General features: G+C 43.0%; 1 protein-coding gene and 1 long non-coding RNA gene across 2 annotated transcripts; both read right to left on the reverse strand.

Moving 5' to 3' along the window:
* Positions 1-220: 220 nt before the first annotated feature.
* Positions 221-7,228, reverse strand: LOC108727414 (myb-like protein P). The gene is made up of 3 exons (XM_018455534.1): positions 6,558-7,228; positions 6,346-6,485; positions 221-1,148 (listed from the first exon to the last, which is right to left on the reverse strand). The coding sequence occupies exons 1-3, from the start codon at positions 7,226-7,228 to the stop codon at positions 235-237; spliced, it is 1,725 nt and encodes a 574-aa protein (XP_018311036.1). The 3' UTR covers positions 221-234.
* Positions 7,229-13,094: 5,866 nt separating this feature from the next.
* Positions 13,095-19,708, reverse strand: LOC108727423 (uncharacterized). The gene is made up of 4 exons (XR_001936846.1): positions 19,573-19,708; positions 16,878-16,881; positions 14,389-14,391; positions 13,095-13,109 (listed from the first exon to the last, which is right to left on the reverse strand). It is a non-coding gene; the product is annotated as an uncharacterized lncRNA (long non-coding RNA).
* Between the last annotated feature and the right edge of the window lie 457 nt (positions 19,709-20,165).

Below are 20,165 nucleotides of genomic sequence, written 5' to 3' on the forward strand. Positions count from 1 at the left end.
AAAAAAACAATCACGATAACCAGAAGGAATGATCATCAGGAAAAATAACGAATTGTCGGCAACACGTTCAGACGATACTAATAAAAGTCTAAGAATTTTTTTCTATATATACGAACGCGCGCAATCTGCGCTCCTGGTACTTTTCTTGCCACGACCAGAAGTACTCACACAAACCCATCGTTTCCTTGCCGAGGACTATGAAGGCGAGGATGCAGGGTATCATTGCCGATTTCGCTATGCGTGCGGATGCGTGTGCGGATGCGGATGAGACGAAAGAGCCAGGCCGGTGGAGGAAGGCGTAGAGGTCGGCGGCGGCCCTGACGCAGTCGCAGCAGGAGTCGCCGACAGATGATGGCCGAAGAAGGTCGGTCCGGTCGGCGGGTAAGGTGGGGCCGCTGGGTGGTAATATCCGGGCGGCGGCGGCGGCACTGGCGGCGGGTGGTGTACATGAGCATGCGGATGTGGATGCGTATGCGAGTGTGGCAATGGGTGCTGATGAGGATGCGCGGCGAAGAGGAAGGCGGGTGCGTACGGCGACGGATGCGGTGGCGTCGTCGGCACGGTAGGGCTGTTTACGTCTAGACCAGGGTTTTGCTTCTTCCATTTGGTTCGCCGGTTCTGGAACCAGATCTTCACCTGGGTCTCAGTCAGCTGCAGCTCAAGCGCCAGATTCAGACGCTCGCACACGGACAGGTATCTGGTCGTCTTGAACTTGTTCTCTAGCCTGACCAACTGTTCATATGTGAAGGCTGTCCGCGCTCTTCTGGGTTTGCCACTGGTATTACTATTACTTCCGCCACCTCCGCCGCCGCCGCCACCACCGCCGCTGTCGTTGCCGCCGCCGCCGCTACTGCCGTTTTGTCCGTTTTGACCCTGACAATTTTGGACCTGAATGCTGCTCGACGATGTAGACGACGACGACGAGGATTGTCGTTTCTTGCAGTTCGACGTGGTCGTGTTGGTGCCGCCGCTGGTTGTATTTTCTCGTCCGACGCTCCCAGAATCTTGATCCACGACTCGCATTTCAATCTCCTCGTCCTCTTCTTCTTCCTCGGCGTCTTCTTCCATTTCCTCCATGATGGTATCCGGTGTACCTTCCTCATCTTCTTGGCCGCTGCCGCAGGCGAATTCGCCTCGCGAGTCGCCGTCTGAAAGTAATAACCACGGGATCATTTTGTGGTACGTGGATGAGAGGTAACTACGAAGGGAGAAGCGATGATACGGGGTCGGTGTCAGATGACGAGGATTGATTATACGAGGGACAAAATTGCGGCATAGATGTTGCGTTTCTCGTTGTACGATATTCTTACAGATTTAACAGAAATTCATTTCACTTATACGTAAAGATATTTCTTTTTTTCTTTAAAGAAATTTAATTTATAAAGATCGAGTTCAAACTCACGAAAAATATAGTTATAAAGAATATAACCAAACAATAGTATGTTTTCAAATCGAAGATTTCTATTAATAGATACATACTGTATATTATGTAATATGCAGATTGTTATAATTTGTATTGTGTATAGCAAATGTTAGCTATTAATGACCGATTAATGACTCGTATGCACCTGTATCGCTTACTAAATAACGTTTAACCGAATTCCGAATATTTGTGATTGATTATGAAACGATTCGGCGCGAGGAAGTATTGCTTCTTGCATCTCGCGAAAGAACTACGTTACGTAGCCGAGACACCGATTGAGCTTGCGAGAACGGAACGATTTGAGTGCGAATCAGAGAGGAACAGAGAAAAGCGGGAACGGAGAAAGAGAGAAACGGCCAATCGTTCGCTCAATGAGAGAGGAGATTGGAGATTCAATCAGCACGCAGATGTCCCGGGGACAGATATTCCCTGGCTCTGGTCCGTGGGGGTTGGGGTGCCCCTGGGATGTGCCGCGAGTGGGGATAGCCCGCCGAACAAAACCAGAGAGACAGAGAGGAAGAGATAAAAAGAGAGTGACATAGAGACGATAGGCGGAAAGTGACGAGGATGGTACGTCGGCAGTACGTTGAAGGCAGTAAGAGAGACAGAGAAAAATGGAGTAAGCAAGACAAATCGAGAGAGAAAGCGAGAGGAAGACAGTGGGACTTTATCCGAATTGGCGTGGCTCGTGGCCCATAGCCTACAGCCTAGCACAGTGCCTGGGGGTTGGAAGTCCGTAGGGGGCGACGGATCGAGAAGGTTTACGCCGTAATGGGATTTGTATCTCGTTAACGCGCGATCGTTCTTGCCCCGTCGTACAGGCCGCCAAGCGGCTACCTTTTCCCATCTCCCTATCTCTCTCCTCGATTCTCTTTGGCCTTCTTCCCCAGACTATACCGTTCTCGTATAACTCGGCGGTCTCCACATCGAGATATACCTGACCGGCGCCGATTGATTGCGTCTAATTGAATTGCGTAATTTATATTGTTTCTCCTTCTTCTCACTTCGTCGCTCATCCGCCCGCTTCATCAAGGATTGCGTTCTGTTTTGTCAGCCGGAGCATTTCGCGGTCTTTGATAATGTCAGACAGTGTGCCTCTTTTCAAAATCTCTCTCTTTCATTTCTAATGTCAGTGTACTCTATCTAGTACGACAGAATTTCAATTAAGAAGGTGATAATAATATAAATGCAACGTAACTTAAAATTGTTAAGTTTTTAAATTGAAAAATATGAGCAGAAATTATCGAAATACATATTCAAAATGGAAATTGATTAATTAATCAACTGTCGTGGCTTTGAATTACTTTAAATATAATTCGTGTTTAATTATTTTCACAGAAGTTAGATTTAATAAAAATATTAATACTGTTATATTATGAAATATTATCTTAAATTAAAGACAACATTTCGATCTGTTCTAAAAGACGAAATGTACATTTGTTAGCGTAAATCTGGGAGAATAATGAAACTGTTTTCTCAAGAGAAGCATTATCTATTTGTCATTTCGTCGCCTAGTATGACAGCTGCGACGACGTGAAATTAATTGAGTTCATCAGGGAATTAACGACTGCAGATAGCGTTTCTGTCATTGCGTTTTTATGGCGGTAGAATCGCCGGCTGGAGGACCATTCATATCGTTTAGATCTTCTTCATTAACCACGATCAGGCGGGTTATGTGCGAGCGAAGCGATCGGGGATGTATGCCAAGTCCCTAAGGGATACGTTAAGGGTACACAAGGGGGAGTCGATCGCAGCGTGCTGCGACAAAGCAGCAGACACGGGAATACTTATCTCATTTCGGTTTTCCTCATTAAACACAATGACAGTGTTTAACGACAAGTGGCACGATCGGGAAATACGCAATAAACAACATCCCTAACAGTTAGTTCCTGTCTTATTACAGCAATGAATCCGCGATATATATGTTAGCAGATTTCTAATAATGTATAGTTAACACTTGAACGCTTTAACGTAATTGTGCTACGATATTGTGTGGTTTCCCGCGTGTCCTTTTCTCATCCTCTTTCTTTTTTCTTTTTTTTTTTCTAGCCTGTGTTCCTTCTTCGGTTGACGATAAAAATACTCTTAGCCCGTACCGACGGGAGATGTCACGACAGGCTGGACCGTCCATCAAGATGCTGATTTCGCAAGCACCCGTATCGTGTCCCGTACCGGGATAAAGGAACGACGATGACAATATGAATATGTAACAGCATATGGTGTTTATCGGATCTATTGTATAATAGGATCGATTAAAATTATATTGAAAAAGCAGAGAAGTTTAATAAACTTCGCGTATATAATATCACACAAGGATTCTTTCATTCGTGATAATGAATGTGAGCGGCTGGGAGAAGCGATATATGGATCGGCGCTATCTCTTAGGATTTTCCGAAGCGTACGTAAGATAATTATAAATTTCGTTGAAATCTAGCGGAAGATCCCGGATCTCTAATCATGAACGCAGTGCTCTGAGGGGTGACTTTCGTAGATGCTGCGACAACTAGCAGGGGCAGAGAGAGAGAGAGAGAAAGAGAGAGAGAAGTCATTGTGATGCAGAGAGCCAATTTTCTGGGCGGCTTGGCGCGATGCGGTGCGATACGGCGCGATGCTGCGCGATTATCATAACAACCGGCGATATTATTCCATTCGGCGGATCCGTGTGACGGGGGTGGAGCGGAGATCTCGGTGGCGGCAGTCGAAACGGATTGGCCTGGGTCTGATGCACTTTTAATAGGAAGCGGCGACCATCCCGGTAAGATGGATGAGCCGACAATCGTGTAATCTCGATTTCGACGGCTGCGATCGATCCATCGCGCATGGTTTCCCGCGTGTCTTTTTCTCACCCTCTTTCTTTTTTCTTTCTTTTTTTTCTAGCCTGTGTTTCTTCTTCGGTTGACGATAAAAATACTCTTAGTCCGTACCGACGGGAGATGCCACGACAGGCTGGACCGTCCATCGAGATGCTGACTTCGCAAGCACCCGTACCGTGTCCCGTACCGGGATAAAGGAACGACGATGACGGGGTTCAAGGACTGGTTAACGCAGATTAGCGGAGCAATTTGTCACGCTCCGACAGGCCGCCGCCGTCGCCGCCGCCGCCGCCCGGTTGCTACCCCTGCCCACCTCCGTCGTCGCTGCTTCTGCCTCGCTTCACCCCTTCTTCGGGACACTTCTTCCATCCCTTATCGGCCTGCAGGACCACTTCTCTCGTTTGCCCGCCAGACTCCATTAAATTCGAAAGTCAACTGTGAAATTGGGATTCTCCGCGGCAAACGGTCACCGAACTCGGTCCAATCTACCAATGATTTTTCTTCACGATTGCAAAGTTAGGGTAAGGAAAGACAAAAAATTTGGTGAGATCGACTTAATTATTTACATATATCGGTAACATGATGATTTTGTAAATTTTTAAGAAAAAATCAACAAAACGGATATATTTAGCACGGAATTAGAATAAAATATAAATCTAAACGAAAGAAAATTAAGATTCTCCATTGTTTATAAACACTGCAATTAATATGTTTTTTTTTAACAAATATGAATTATTTGCAAAAATATTGTAGTTCCAATATTAATTATTCCATATCTTACAAAATTTAGAACAATGTTAATGCAATTCTTGGATAACATATATCTTGTAATAGCATTACTTTTGTAAAACTATTTACTATTATATGTTACTTTAGCACATGAAGTGAACGATTTTGCTATACTATCTGAAAATTTAGCTAGATATCTGATAATAATTTTATTGGACCATCAAAATAATTATGTTGGAATCTCAAGCATAATGAGCAATAATAAAAAAAATTTAATGTAACAGCTTGAGTATCTTATATAAATTATTTTGATACAGTTCAACAAAATTATTTTTAAATCTATATTTATATCTATAACATTTTTAGATTTTTCAACAAAACCGTTTTTTCCGTGCATTATATATTCTCTCGTACGTAAATTAGTCTTTATCGCATTGCGAAACCTGTAGCTTATGCGTATCGTTTCGCAATCATATTAATATTATCGAAAACGACGTTAATGAGACGCTGGAAGAGTTTCATTCTCACGTTTCGAGTGAAATATCCCTACGTTGTCACTTTTGCTGGAATATTCGTGTATCGTCGTACACGCAAATAGCCCGACAGCTCCCAAAATTGCACGATCGTCGGAGAAGAAGTCCTCCTTCTAGCGTCTAAAGTTAGAACGAGGAAGAAGCAAGAGAGGACCAGTGAAGCATCAAGGGGGCTAAGACGCAGTTGCCGGACGTGAAAAATATCGCTTGAGAGATCGCGTGAAACTTTTAAAGACAACAGTGTGAAGGAAGCATCAATTTTTTTTCTGCAAACAACCGAGTGGATAGTGTGAATTCCTGTGAAGGTTTGTTTTTGAGATAATTAATCCACAATTATTCCGTTTCCGTATTATAAAAGCAGTGCTCATATATAAAACATTTCTATTATGCAATGATTATACAAATGTTTGTTTTATTATAAATAACTTTGTCTATTTATATATTTTTTAACGGTGGTATGAAAGAATACGCGAATATATTATTTCATACGAAGTAGTTATATTATATATTATTACTTTGCAATTATATTAGAATGTTGTAATTAATATATATATATCTACTTTCAAATAAAAATCAAAGAGATTAAGTTTATTCCGAAAAGATAATTTGAGTTTATCGGCTGACTCTCCCTCTTTCTTTCCGTTTCAACTAATTAAATTCTGACTGAAACGCGCCGCTTAAGACATCACGCGTTCGGTTATTCTTAGTTCATTTACTGAGATAGCCACAGTGTGTTTCGACGCAGATACGTGTCAGCTCTCTGATCCTAATCGAGAACGTCAATCGGACGTTCCAGGAAGCCGCGCGAAGATAACAAAAGACGAAAGCCTTAAAGCTCGTTATTCACCTTCGTGTACGCTGCCGGCGCGCCGATGTCGACGATGCTGCACACGATTGTGGACGACACGGCCACCAGTAAATTTGTTTGGATCGAGGATATTCTCGACGGAGAATGCGAGGCACCGCTTGTTGTTGGTCTGTACCGTGCTGGTGGCAGTCGTGGTAATGCTACCTGTCGACGTGCCGGTGGTGGTGCGCGCCACGCCACCGGAAGTACACACCGTCATGACGGCCGAGCCGGTAGCGCCGTGTCCGGATATATACACTGGTGTCCCGTGACCGGCGGGCCCGTGGCCACTACTTTGTACACAGGTAAAAGAATGTACGCGGTTGGCGAACGGATGAACAAATTGCTCGGATGCGACACCCCTCGACGAGGGTGCCGTGAGATCCACCGGGCTGCTTGGATTACTCTCGTCAGCATCCTCCCGGCATACGTCGACTTCGATGTCTCCGTCCTCGTGGTAGCCGCCGTTTCGATGTCCTTCGGGTTGGCTCTCTTCCTCTTCCTCTTCTTCCTGTTCCTCGTCGTCTTCTTCGTCAACAACAACATTCCTTCTGCTCGATGTGTTTCGCTCGTCTTCAGCCTCATCCTCTTCCTCCTCATCCTGCTCTTCCTCCTCTTCGTCGTTGGACCTTTTCTCCCTGATGTGCAAATCTGTTTCATGGTACTGATCTTTCTCGACGGCAGTGACGGATCGTAGAATCGGTGGACTCGACGGCGACTGTTGTTGCCGTACGTTGTCGTATCTCGCAAATGATTCACCGGTGCGTACGAGCAATACAGGTCTCCTTTCCTGCGGCGGCAGCGATAGACCGGCACGCATATCGGCTTCCTCTCGTTGCAGGACGACCGGTCCTAAAGGTGACACGGTCCTGCTTTCCTGCATCCTCCACATTACCCGCTAGTAAAAAGACGATCTTCTTTTATCTAATTTCGCGTCGTTTCATCTTTACCTCCGAAAATTATAACGATCACTCGTGGAATCGTTTGTAAATTCCTCTAATCAGCGAACTCCACTTTTAGCAAACCAATACTGATCGGTCACGTCAACGCAAATCCATTGTACTTACGCATTCACACTTTTCTTCCTTAAACGTCACTGATCCTGACACGGTCAATCTCGGCACTAGTTTGTTAGAATCGTCGTAACAGTGAAACAATTAACAAACGCGAGACAGATTTGATCCAATTAAATTGCACTTTCCGAAGGTAAATGTGGCGAGTCATCAATACTTGGGGTCAGGTAAATGGTAGATTTAGGATATCCTTCGCCGTATGGGCGCGCGATTAGCAATGTCTTTGGTAGGTCGACGCGGCGCGCGTACCGTGGCAGTTACTCTCGAGAGTCCCGCGTAGAGCCATGGTGGCAGAATTGGTGGTATATCGGCGTATTATTAGCGCCGAGGAGAGAGCCGCTGCGCGAAGAGAAGTGGAACGGCGAAAGCGGGGGTTTGTTCCGCCTCGACAGGGCGTGGTTAACCCCGCTCGTACTACTCGAAAAGCTACCGTCAGCCGCCAATGGGCGTGCCGGACGGTATTCCGCTAGGGGTTGCGCGCACACACGTGCTTTAACACGCTCGTAACCGAGAATCGCACCGCGAAGGCCGACGTGCCTCTGTATTGGTCGCGTGCGCATCGTTGCACACACTTACACGTACAACACGCACATGAAATGGTTAATGTACATGAGCGCGTCGCAGCGCTGAATGGACGAGGCACGAACACGCGGATGAGTCGCGTGCAGACGTCTCGCGGTGAGCTTTCGTCAGATACTCGGCTGTGTACACACAGGTACCACTTCCATCATCCCCCTCATTCTCTTCTCGTTTTCGCGTCTCTCCGCCCCTTTCCGCGATCGGACCGGCTCTCTCTAAAGTGGTTTGTCTTTGATTTAACCACCACAGCGACTCCGTCGAGCGGCGCCGATGAAGGAACACCTTTTCCCTCCGTATCCACGCGAGCGGCGTCGGGGAATCATTCGTTGCGCTCGGAAAGGAAGGAAGGCAAAACGTGTGGAGGAATTGCGTGCTCGCCGCGTGCATTACGCGTTCGCGAAATGCTCGGTGGGTTTGGCGATGATCGTCGGTGTGTTGTCGGCGGTGGAGGCGGCGCATCGCGGCCTCTTCAACGGTTGTGTATAGCGATCTCTCTGTGTATAGGGTGGAGAGTATAATCGTGGTACACGGAGCGCAGGTATCCCTCCCCCTCTCTCTCTTTCTCTCTCTCTCTCTCTCTCTCTCTCTCTCTCTCTCTCTTCCTTCCATCCTTTTACGAACAGGGAGCGGGTGGATGGTACTAGCGATCAAATCAGGACCAACACACAACGACCAAACGACCGACCGACCCGACGAACGGACGGACTGATGTGAGAGCTTGGTGCTGGTGCTGCTACCGCTCCGCTCTTAACTCGGTGCACGGATATTGTTTACCCGACCATTTAGGTAATTGCTGGCCTACCGCCCTGCCAGCCAATCGAACGTAACCAGCGGATGTGTCTGCAATACCGATCTCCCTCTCTCTCGCTTCGTCAATTCTGTCGCTCTCGTGATCTTCAGCTCTTTTCGTTTCTCTCTGATTTCTTTTCTCTCTCTCTCTCTCTCTCTCTCTTCTCTTCTACCTCTATCGTTTGCTCTGCAGCGTCACCCCGCTAATCTCTCGATCATCATCGAATTAGCTCGGGACCAATTATTCGATGAGACTAACGCTGTTATTGTCACGGTGATCGATTCTTTTCAGGAAATTGACAAGATTGGAAAGATACATATGCTTTGCCAAAAGATTGTGGCAGCGGAGCGTTTTGACAGTTTTAATGATTGCCGCTGTATTGTTCCGGTGCTGTATTCGGTGATAAATGGTCGACCAATATAATGTAGCGAGCTCTAAGCGTTTCATGCGCGACAGCACTTTGTTTGCGCGACATTGAAAATGCGATTGAGCTTGGAATAGTTTTATAGGTCCATACACGTAGCATACACGTTTGCGAACGCGAATATTCCGTTTTACAAAATTATGACTATGACGGTGATCACGTTGAATGACAAATTGGATTAAGCGTGCCTCGACTAATTCTCAATTGTACCGTCTCATTATTTGGTTAGCGCTCGAGTGAAGTAACGGCGCGGTAGTTGAGCCGCGCGAGAAGGTATCGCGGTGTTATCATGTTCAGCGAAAACTAATTATCGTGGGTGCCGTAGTTAATGCGATAATAGACCTTTTATTCATCAAGTCTAACCATTTTGTTAACCGCATACATTATATAGATACCACAGCTTGTACTGCGCATACGGGCACTCCAGAAGTTCCGCTATTCTTTTCATTTATATATTATCCAAGCACATTTGAAGTATAATTTTCTTTTTAAGAAAATTTGGATCGTCTCTTTCTCAGTGCTTTAATATTAAATATTTTCATAGATTATTCTCTAATAATCCCATTAAAGTAAAATTTAAAGAGTCGCTGCTTTTCTCATTTGCGTGCTTGAAGCATTATTCGTCCGAGCGTATTAACTTGTCAAGCTATTCACTGGTGTGGCTCCGAATTAATGGAAAAATACGCTGTTGAAAAAACCGGAGACAATTTTGGAACACCCTTTGCGTTCTCGACTTCAGAAAAAGGTAGAAATACGCTCTTCTCATTCCATCTTGTCACATAAATGGACGAACGTAATTATTCACTGCACGTCTCTGTCTACAAAAATATCGCTTTCACAACGTCGGTTCTTGAAAACGTCATTCTAAACTTAATGTCAATTATCCGCGGACAAATGAGCGCGGTTTCACTCGCGTCACTTAGGGCCGATTTAGTCAACGTCGGTCGCGACACTAATCTTTGTTTGCAATATGTCCCTTTTCTTCAAGCTGTAGCGAGTTATAATTTGTACTAATTATCATTGTAGAATAACGATTGACGAATAACATTGTAGAAAAACATCTAACGAGTCACAATTAACATAAAAATAAATGAGCTTTATTTTTCTTAATTTTTACGATGAAAATACTGTAAATTTTTACAAAAATTTAATGTGCCTTCTGTGTTCCATGGACATTTTGCAAATCAATATTTTAATTACCGCAAGAGATAAAAAATTAATGTACCTACTTGGTAAGCGTCACATACGATGGATCGAGGTCATTTGCGGTGCATTCCGTATGCATGCACTGTTTGCTATCCGATTTGTAGTACGTTAAAACTTAATTAATAATTCAGAACGTTAATATAACGTACATCAATGCACGCCATCCAGATATTCTAAACGCGTTGCTCGTCTTCGAGAAACGATTAAATGTAATAATGTATAAAACTGTTACGAATAATCTCGCGTATTGATTACGCGCCCTTGATGAGGATCGTAGCGCGAGCTATTGTTGATCATCGAGCGTGCTGGAGCGCATCCCTCGTATCATTATAGCTCAGGTGAACACCGGAGCCGGTGGATTGTTCCACCTGCCAAAGTGATGTGGGTTTAGGCGGGGATCCCTAATAGTTCCGAAACGGTACGCGAGTCGGGAGGTTAGCTAGTTGGCGAGATAGACATGGAGCACGACGGCAGGATGCAACGGTGAGAGGGGTTGATAGAGCGATCGAGCGGCCAAGCGGGATGAGGAATGAAGGGTGGCGGGGCGCTTGGCACAGAGATCGGACAGACCAGCCGTGACCAATTTGCGCCCGTTCGTGCTCCCGATTCTGATCCCGATTCTATCCGCCGCACACGAATACACACGTACAGGTACTGTTCGTATACATATCGATGTGCGACCCTCTCGATCTTCCCTTCTCGATGCCCATGCACCCCCTATCCCTTCCCTTCCGCCCACTCTTCCCCATCTCCATTCCCGCCCCCTCTCCCTCTCCCTGGACCCCCGATCCGCGCGCGCGTTGGCACCCTCCTGCCAAGAGATATTCGTCACAGAAAGTCGCGTTGTGTCGCTCGGTGAGCAGGCCACCCCAAAAGTTTCACGCCTATCTGGACCGGCGGCACCATCTATTCGCGCCACGATAATTGGCCAATTAAAACCGGGCGAGAACGTTCGAGTTACCTGCCATCCGATAATTATACGGTGTCCTCGCGGCGGTTCGACCACGTATCCACGCGACTGGATGTGGGTGGTAGAGACGAACAACAGTAGGGAGAGAGAGGGAGGGAGAGAGAGAGAGAGAGAGAGAGAGAGAGAGAGAGAGAGAGAAGGCAGAGAGAGGAACAGGGGTTGGAGGACAGGAGTGGGACTGAAATCGCAGGACGGATGTGGGAGGAAAGGTTCCTCCGGAGGGCCGAAAGGTGGAGGACGGAATCGACTATTCCGATCACGTGGCTTCGGATTCTACAACTACGGTGGTCCTCCCGGTCTATCTTTCTCCCTCTCTCTTTCTCTTTGCGATGCTACCCCGCTCCCGCTTCCGTCTCGCAACCCCGCGCCGCAACCTCCACGACTCTCCTCTCGTTCTCTCGCTTACCATCCTCCTCGGCGTAAATCAATGCGGACAGCACGCCCTTTCCTTAACCCCGCGACGCATGACTGGAGTACTCCTTAGTACCACGTTTAGTCGCGATGGACGACGTTTACCGAGATATTCCGATTAACTGCAGCGTCAACAATGACGGACATTAGAGACGGATTTCGGAAAAGCCATTGTACCGTGAAATATATTCAATTCTCCGAATTAATATTGCAAATAAAAAAGTAACAAACACGCAAGTTTTATTATGTATTTTATAACTTCGACACTTGCTTAATGAAGGGTAAATCGATTCATGGATATGTGTCACCTAAAGTATCAAACATAATTTCTCAGTATTAAAATTGTTACAATATTAATTACATGCTAAAGATATTTGATTATTGCAATGATATTATATTCTTCCTGATGCAATATCAAAGTTATTAATGAATCACCAATTCAGAATTTACACGATAAGAATTCCTACATCGTCTGCCTTTAATGAAACAGAATTAATTAAAAAACATAATCCGAAGTAAAATGTAACAATTATCGCGAAGGTTAATTTAATGGACGTTTAAGCGCAGAGAAATAAGTTTCATGTTCATGATACACATCTCATTAGGAAACTCCTTCTCTGATTTACTTCCGACCGAATGATTGATCGTTTACCCCTAATTAGAGATCGGGGAGCTCTTGAAAAAGTAGACGAAATTACGCGTGACACGAGCGGAAATTAGGTTCATGGAGAGCAGAATGATATATGGCCGTTATACTTCAGTAACGTTAGCGACGACGGTGTAAAGATAACTATATTCAGTGACAGCTCTATTTCAGAAAATCTTAATTCCCCTATCTCGCGGTAATAACGTTAATTACGACGGCAGTTGGCATTGCGGTGTTATCGTTTTCGATCTATATTTCATCGTGAAAAATGTAGTACCGGTGAAATCGCGGTACTAACGAGCTTACTAGCGGTATTAAATGGATTAAGCTATTTTAAATGCAACTTCTACAGAGTGTCGTAGATTTCACGCTTAATCTTGTACTGGCAAAACATCGAGACATCGTAAACGATCCAATATAAAAAATTTATTGCAATTTTTTTTTCGGTGATAAAATTTTTTCTGAGGTGCAACTAAAAAATAAATTTTATCTTTTTATCTGCATTTAAATTGTCTTCATTTTTTTCAGAGTATTAAATTGATATATATATATATATCGTAACATTAAATGCCGAGTAAAAATTACCTCTCACAAAATTCTTTAAATGAAAGGTCAACGCCAGATTCATTAATAAAATCCTCATTAAAATTAAGGGAGATATTTGCCTGGGTAATACTCTCTCCATATATATGTACATACTGGTAGAGGAACAACTAGAAACTGATGAATCCATTTTCCGTAAATGCAACTCGCGGATTTTGCAGGAACTCGCAGACATAGTGCAACATTACGTTACGGCCGTTTTGTAACTATATGCATCGCGAAAGCGCCGCGCATTACGATGTGTGTTTCTGTTTGTTCGCGCGCGAATACGTTACTAATTCCCATTTACGTCGCAGTTTTCCTCCTGGCTGTTGCGCCGCCGCCGAGTGTACGCACTCGGAGCAACACAATGACGTCGGCTGTGTAATCGCGTGAACGTTAATTGTTAGCGATTACCCCGCCCGCAATTAGCATTTCCTATAGGCTATTGAGCATCGATTAATGTAAATTATTAAGTGCAATTTCGTTTAAACCGTCGAACGTTTCGAACAGTCAGCGCAGCACTGGCTAACGTGTAAAAGCATATGTATTGTGACTTTCGTGCTTGAAAATGTGAAACATACGTTATTCTCCTACGATGATGAAAATGAGTACATAACACACAATGGAGAAAAAATATACATTATGCATCACTCGAAAAAAATAGTTGCATTATATATATCTGGTTCGATATGTTCGATTCATAGTCCACAAAAGATATTTATTTAACGTTATTGTTTAAACTACCGCTTTTATTCGTACAAAAAAAGGAGAAAAAAAAATGTACATACATAATATATATACAAAATCAATTAAGAAAAATCTGATATTTTATTACGATAGATAGAGCTATGTCGATGAAAATCGAAGAATTATTTTATGACATAATGAAGATAATAGTAGGACTACTTTCAGAATAATCCGACATTGAAGAGGACAATTTCTAAACGACTGTGATGGTATATTGGGAATGGGTCGTGTGCGAAAGAGCGAATCGGACCCAAAGGAGGTGATTATACGGCTATATTGAGTTCCGATACACGATTACGTACATACGGAGTACCCTATAGGCATTCTTTCATATACAGCTTCTCGAACTAATTCATTATATACGGCGAATACATATCGTTGAATTGTATACGTATAATATACATATATGTATTATATACAGACACGCAAAAAGAGTATAAAGGGACGCGCATGGCATATATACATACATGTATATATATTATGCCGTATTAGACGCGGGGGTCACAGTCCGGGTATTGCTTACGCGTTATTATTGCAGCGATACGACACGCCATGGTGTCAGCCGTGACCTCCCATGGGGACTCTGTGCGATATCATATACAATGTAGGTACCAACTGTCACACCGTCACCGAAACCGGGGATCCCCAGGAAACCGGCTAGGCGTGCTTTATGGTGCGTCAAATTAAAAGATTCCCTCCTTTGCGTTCCCTAACTGCGATCTGATCCACTTGGCCGACACATATATGTATCCCGCGTATGGATCCATCTACATTGTCGAGTTCGTACACGCGTCTTTACTAGGCGAGTGTCTCGCATGTAACGCCTAATACCGAACGACATGCGACGCTATAGGAGCGGCTTTAATTCGCGATTAATGGCACGTTTAATGATAACCGTGAAATTTGAAGCGGAATGTTCCCGATAAATGGAGCGAACCTACTTTTCATAAATGTTACAATCTAAATCGTTGTCGGCATACGACTTTCCAAGATTAGTTTTTAAATCATCGTAATCTTTATGCTGTAAGATCTGATGCAATTTTTATTGGGAAGAGTTTACAGAATAGGCTATCATTGCGAAATAAATTATCGAGTTTTGTGACGTCAAATAATGTGAAATTGAGAAATTAATTCTGAATATTTTAACATATCTAATTCTGTCATACTTTCTTTACATTTTTCATTGTAATAAATTTTAAACATTTTTTTTCATTCATAATGTGTGATATAGATATATGAGACAAAAATTATTTCGCGTATTACCTCGTGATCTATTGAGCAAATTTGTTCCGTTTAATTTGCGATTAATGACGCGTCTAATAGCAGATCCGAGTGTGGTTTCAGTGTATCGCACTGAAATTCACGGCTATCCACATACTTAACGACATCGTATATGCAGCTCTCGCGCGAAGAACTCGCACGTGAAATGTATATGGCTTTGCCAAACGTTATGTCGTGCCAGACGTCTTTCTGACGGAAACACCGCAAAGTGGCTGAGCTCGACTGTGAAATACACGTCGAGCGGAGTCTTGCCGCGATGGCGAATAGACGGCTAATAGTTTAAGCTATTGCGAAATTTGTTGAAGAGGAGTTTCGCTCGATAGAAACATACATGTATATATTAATACATATATAAATATATGCTACTAATTCATACTTCACATTTATCACGTCTTTGTATTAACTAAGTAACAGTGCTTTAAGACTTTGGCGCGAGTCCCGGGATACGTTAACCCTTTCCAGACTTCTGGCATATGTATGAGTCTTGCTGAATATTCTTAGGAGACTGACACTCGAGATTAGATTACCAACAAAAATATAAAGTACATCTTACAAACAAAAATGTAAAGTATATCTAATTTTATATTTATGAATTTTAGCAGCTTAGTTTTAAATTAATTTGATCTATATCTTTTCTTGTATGTTCACAAGTCAATATAAATCGTATTCTAAAAGAAACAATAAAAAGGGATCTTACATACTAAATCTACAAAGGCAAATAGAGAGAAAAAACAGAGGAAAAATAGAGAGGAAATTTCTTTAATTATGGTTCCGTTGATAAATTTAGCCTCTGCTTTTTTATACATCTGCCATAAAAAGATTAATTGCATCTGTCATAGGTTACGATTTTTCAATTTTCAGTTTTAACTCGCTCGGTGATTAAATTCCTGTTAGAGTACGACCCACTTGAAATCGACCGAAAAATAAGATTTCGTTATCCCATTCACGCTCCAGTAGCTCGTTTGCGGCAACGTCAGAAAAGTCCCATCCCATCGCGTCGAAAAGTCTTGTCGCTGTTGAGCCGCGCGTGTTCGCGCAAAGGCAACCTCATAAGTTTCGACCTGCACGCGATTCCGTCTCAGCGTTGCCACGCTCGACGTCTGAATTTTAAACGTTGCGTGAGTATTAACGGCGCGGTCGGTCGCAATTTCGCGCGAAACTTACGGCCGTGTCCCATCGCGGCTCGTTAGCAAAAATAATTTTCGCGACGTCGCGACGAAGAACGATAGAAAGACAGGGAGACCGTACAGATGGCTCGCTACATCCAGGGACGGATGCTGAATTTCAGAACAGATAAATGATTTTTGAAGACCGCCAAAGAGATATGAAAGACAAAGAGAGAGATTAATCTTCGTATTCGATAAGATAAAGATATTTTATAAAAGAAAGAATCAATAGTTTGCAGAGTTCATTAGCAATATGAATTGAGGATGAAAGGATTTATTTTCTTTTGTATTTTTTTTTTTATACAAATGTAATATATGTATAACTATATAAAATTGAAATACTCTTGTAGCAGAAACTTCAGTTTGATTAGTTTTCACACAGAACACGTTTTGTATTCTTGGATTTGTTCTCGACCGCACGCACGTCTCGTACGATCGCTCGTTGCAGCGCCAGCACGATGTGTCTTGACGAGGAGAAGACGCGGCGGCGGCGCGGCGGTGCAATGTAAACGAACGAGTCTATAAGTCCGTGTCGGTTCCGCCGCGCGAATAAACTCGGACGTTTCTGGCACACGGCCGAAATCAGCTTTTTCTCTATTTCACTCTCTCGGGCCTGTTCTTCTGTTCTCTCCCTCCCCTCATCCTCCCAATCACCCTTCTTCTCCCCTTTTTCTCGCGCTTCTTGGACGTTTGCCTCTTCAAAGTGTCAAGTGACAAACGGTCCCGCTACCGAGTAGGCGTAGTCGCCGGGGTGGATATAATTTGTCAGGAAATCACCCAATTAGCCTCCCAGTTATGCGGCCCAACAGATTTAACCAATTAGTTTAGCTATGCGAGCCCTAATACATTTCCACGCCGGCGGCGACTACCAGCCACAGGCGTTTCTCCCTCGGTCCGCCTGTCAACCCTCTCTTCTCCTCCCTTCTCGTTCACTCATCCTCTCTCATTCTCTCTCTTGCGATTCGCGTTCGTTCTGTCCTTCCTCCTTTCGATTACCACATTTCCGTCTCTCTCTTCTCAGCTTTCGCTGCGCTTCTCAAACGCTGCTCGATTGCAGCTTGCTAGGCGGTTATAGTGACAACGTGGTTGGATGGTCTGGATGCAGTATAAAGGACTCCGTCGTCGTCGTCGTCATCGTCGTCGACGACTACGACAAGGGCGATCATGTGATTGCGGCTGTGTTCAAATTGCATCTTTGCATTTACATGTACGCACATGCCAAACGCGCGCGTCATATACACGTGGAGCCACGTGGAGACCGGAGCTGCAGAGGGGCGAAGGAGGCTGCGAAGGAGGCGGTTGACGTCTATCTCTATAGAGACTGCTCACACGCGTTCCCGTGATAGGGAACACGCGCGACGAGATGGGGGAAAGGGCAGCCGGGGGAGAGCGTATAGAGTCGAGAGGTGAAGCAATTTGTCTCCCTAATGAGATGTCACCCCGTCCGTGCGCGTTGAGATGCGGCCAGTAAGGAGGCCAACGATCATCCCTGAAATCGATCGAGCAGATATTCTGGTCCTCTCTTTTGGAAATTTATGGAAATCTATATGGATATATTATCGTTTTGCCAGATCACTTAGGAATGTCTCTTGAGAATTCAGTTCGTGCTGACATATTTGTGACGAAGTGACGAAAGAGTATTTCTCAATAAAAATTCTCCTCCTGATTTTTTATTTCGTATGTGCGAGATAAGTGATACATAACTTATGATACAAATAATAATAGAGTGTAATTATTTGTGATGAATATACATTGTTGTCGACATTTCAGATCTCATCTACTATAGATTAAGTTTTAAAAAACTATAAAGATTTATTTAAACTAACAATACGGTTAAGGATAGATATTTAGAATCGGTATTTAGAAAATCAATCTCAAATTAAAATTTGATGTAACAAGGTAAAATATCGTACACAAGTAAATTAAAAACATACGAATGAAAGTACAATAGCGCGGATAATATGTAACAATCCCCGCATTTATTTTCTAATCAGTATGACTGCGCATTTCAAAACGTTCACCAGTATAAAATATAAAACGTCTATGAAATATTCAAATAATGAGCAATGAACGAAAGAGCACAAATTGTTCGCGAGAATGAAAACATAAATATCGTTGAAAAATTTACATCGGCGAGCATTATTGCCACACAAAAGAACGGTCTCTATTTATATCGTGTTTTTTACCTACTATTATGGTCGGTGGGTGATCAATTCGCCGTTATTACCGCGTAATTATTAGCGGTGCGATAAATTTCGCGAGCCTCTCATAAAAATATCGTTCAATAAAATTTATTAAACGCAATTTTATGGAACAGAATTTTCGGTGATATACTTCATCTCTCGTATAGAAACAAACTTAGGGGCGCTTTAATCGTAGGAAGAGATTCCAGCAGATCGATCGCGTACAGTTACACGGTATGGGTCGAGAGGACGGTCAATGGGACCGGTTGAAGTACAGGATTGCTCTGGTTGATACTAATTGAATCGTCCTTTGGCCTCTAAGCGATCGCAGATCTGCCCGCCCACTGTGTTGCTGACGAGCGAGACGTTTTACCCTCCCAGGCTTCTATTACGTGTACCCGGTGGAGACCTCCGGGCAGATGACTAGTCTTATTTTAAACGCGATCGACTCGATCTTTCTCTGTAACGGGAAAGTAGGATTCACAGAATACACCGCGCTTTTAACAGCTGCGCCATCTTGTACCTGAAATCGCTGGGATTTTGGAATAGAACTTGAACTTTTAACACCAGTTAGGATTATACGGTTCGTATCTCTGAAAAAGAATTACTTCCCATTATTTTTAGAATTGTCAAAATTTACAATTTATAATTTTCGGATGCCTTCCCTTTTCTTCTTTCTTTAAGACTTTATATCGTAATATATTTAAGAAAATGTAATATTTAATCCCAAGACGTATACACACATAGACAGTACTTGTGAAAAATGTGTGTATTGAGCTATAGATATTCTCTTAGATTTTCGTTGCTTAAATATGGAAATATCCATCTCACGTTCATCGTATTATGCATGAATCTTTGTACTTGAGAAGAGAATTTCGTAAAAAATTTTGCTTTTCTGGCTGGTAAATCGCATATTGCAATATTAACGAAATATGCAATATTTACGCATATTCACGTAGAAATATATAAATCCGTATAACAAATCAAACTAACAAAAATTCTTTATAAATCAAAAGAAATTGAAAAGAATAAGGGCAATAGGAATCAGGCGCAGAAGACGTCACGCAAATAATACACCCATAAAGCGTAAAACTTCTTTATTCTACTAAACGCGTTACATGTTTCGGCTCACTTTTGAGCCTTCTTCAGAGACAACACAAACTAACATATATAAACTATGAATAAAAGTTATCTTGTCATGGTGAGCTCCCCTACATCGAGAATTTAAATGCCAGAAATTAAACTCAAATAAGAATAAAAGAAAAAGAAAAGAGAAAGGAATATTGAAAATATCGAAATAGAAAATATGCAAAACTAATTTATCAAAAAACTTTAAGATTACAATTAATTATCCCGAAAATATAAGGACGCTCACCGTGATCACAAAGCACCATATCGCAAACATTACTAATAATAATTCAAAAACCGATCCTTGATATGTTAGCCAGTCAGTATCAGCCACAGTGAGTCACTTTTAGATTTAGCTAGTATTTTTCGAGATTACAAATGGGAAAATCTAACATTAAAACGTTAATCAATTTCAAGAAAATGAAAGTTGGAAAGTAATAAAAAATCACGCCAGAAAGATTCATTATTGTGTACGAGCGACACTGACTGGAAATATATAAATTTCACTGGATATGCAGTTTTTGATTTACTAGAGGTTGACAATACTTGACGTTTACATGTAATCTCAATACTTTGTCATGTTCGACCAATCGATTCTAATTCGCGCAGGTGTCACAAAGAAGTTTTCTTG

Source organism: Mycetomoellerius zeteki, unplaced genomic scaffold, assembly GCF_001594055.1.
Source record: "Mycetomoellerius zeteki isolate Tzet28-1 unplaced genomic scaffold, Tzet1.0 scaffold113, whole genome shotgun sequence".
Classification (NCBI taxonomy): domain Eukaryota; kingdom Metazoa; phylum Arthropoda; class Insecta; order Hymenoptera; family Formicidae; genus Mycetomoellerius; species Mycetomoellerius zeteki.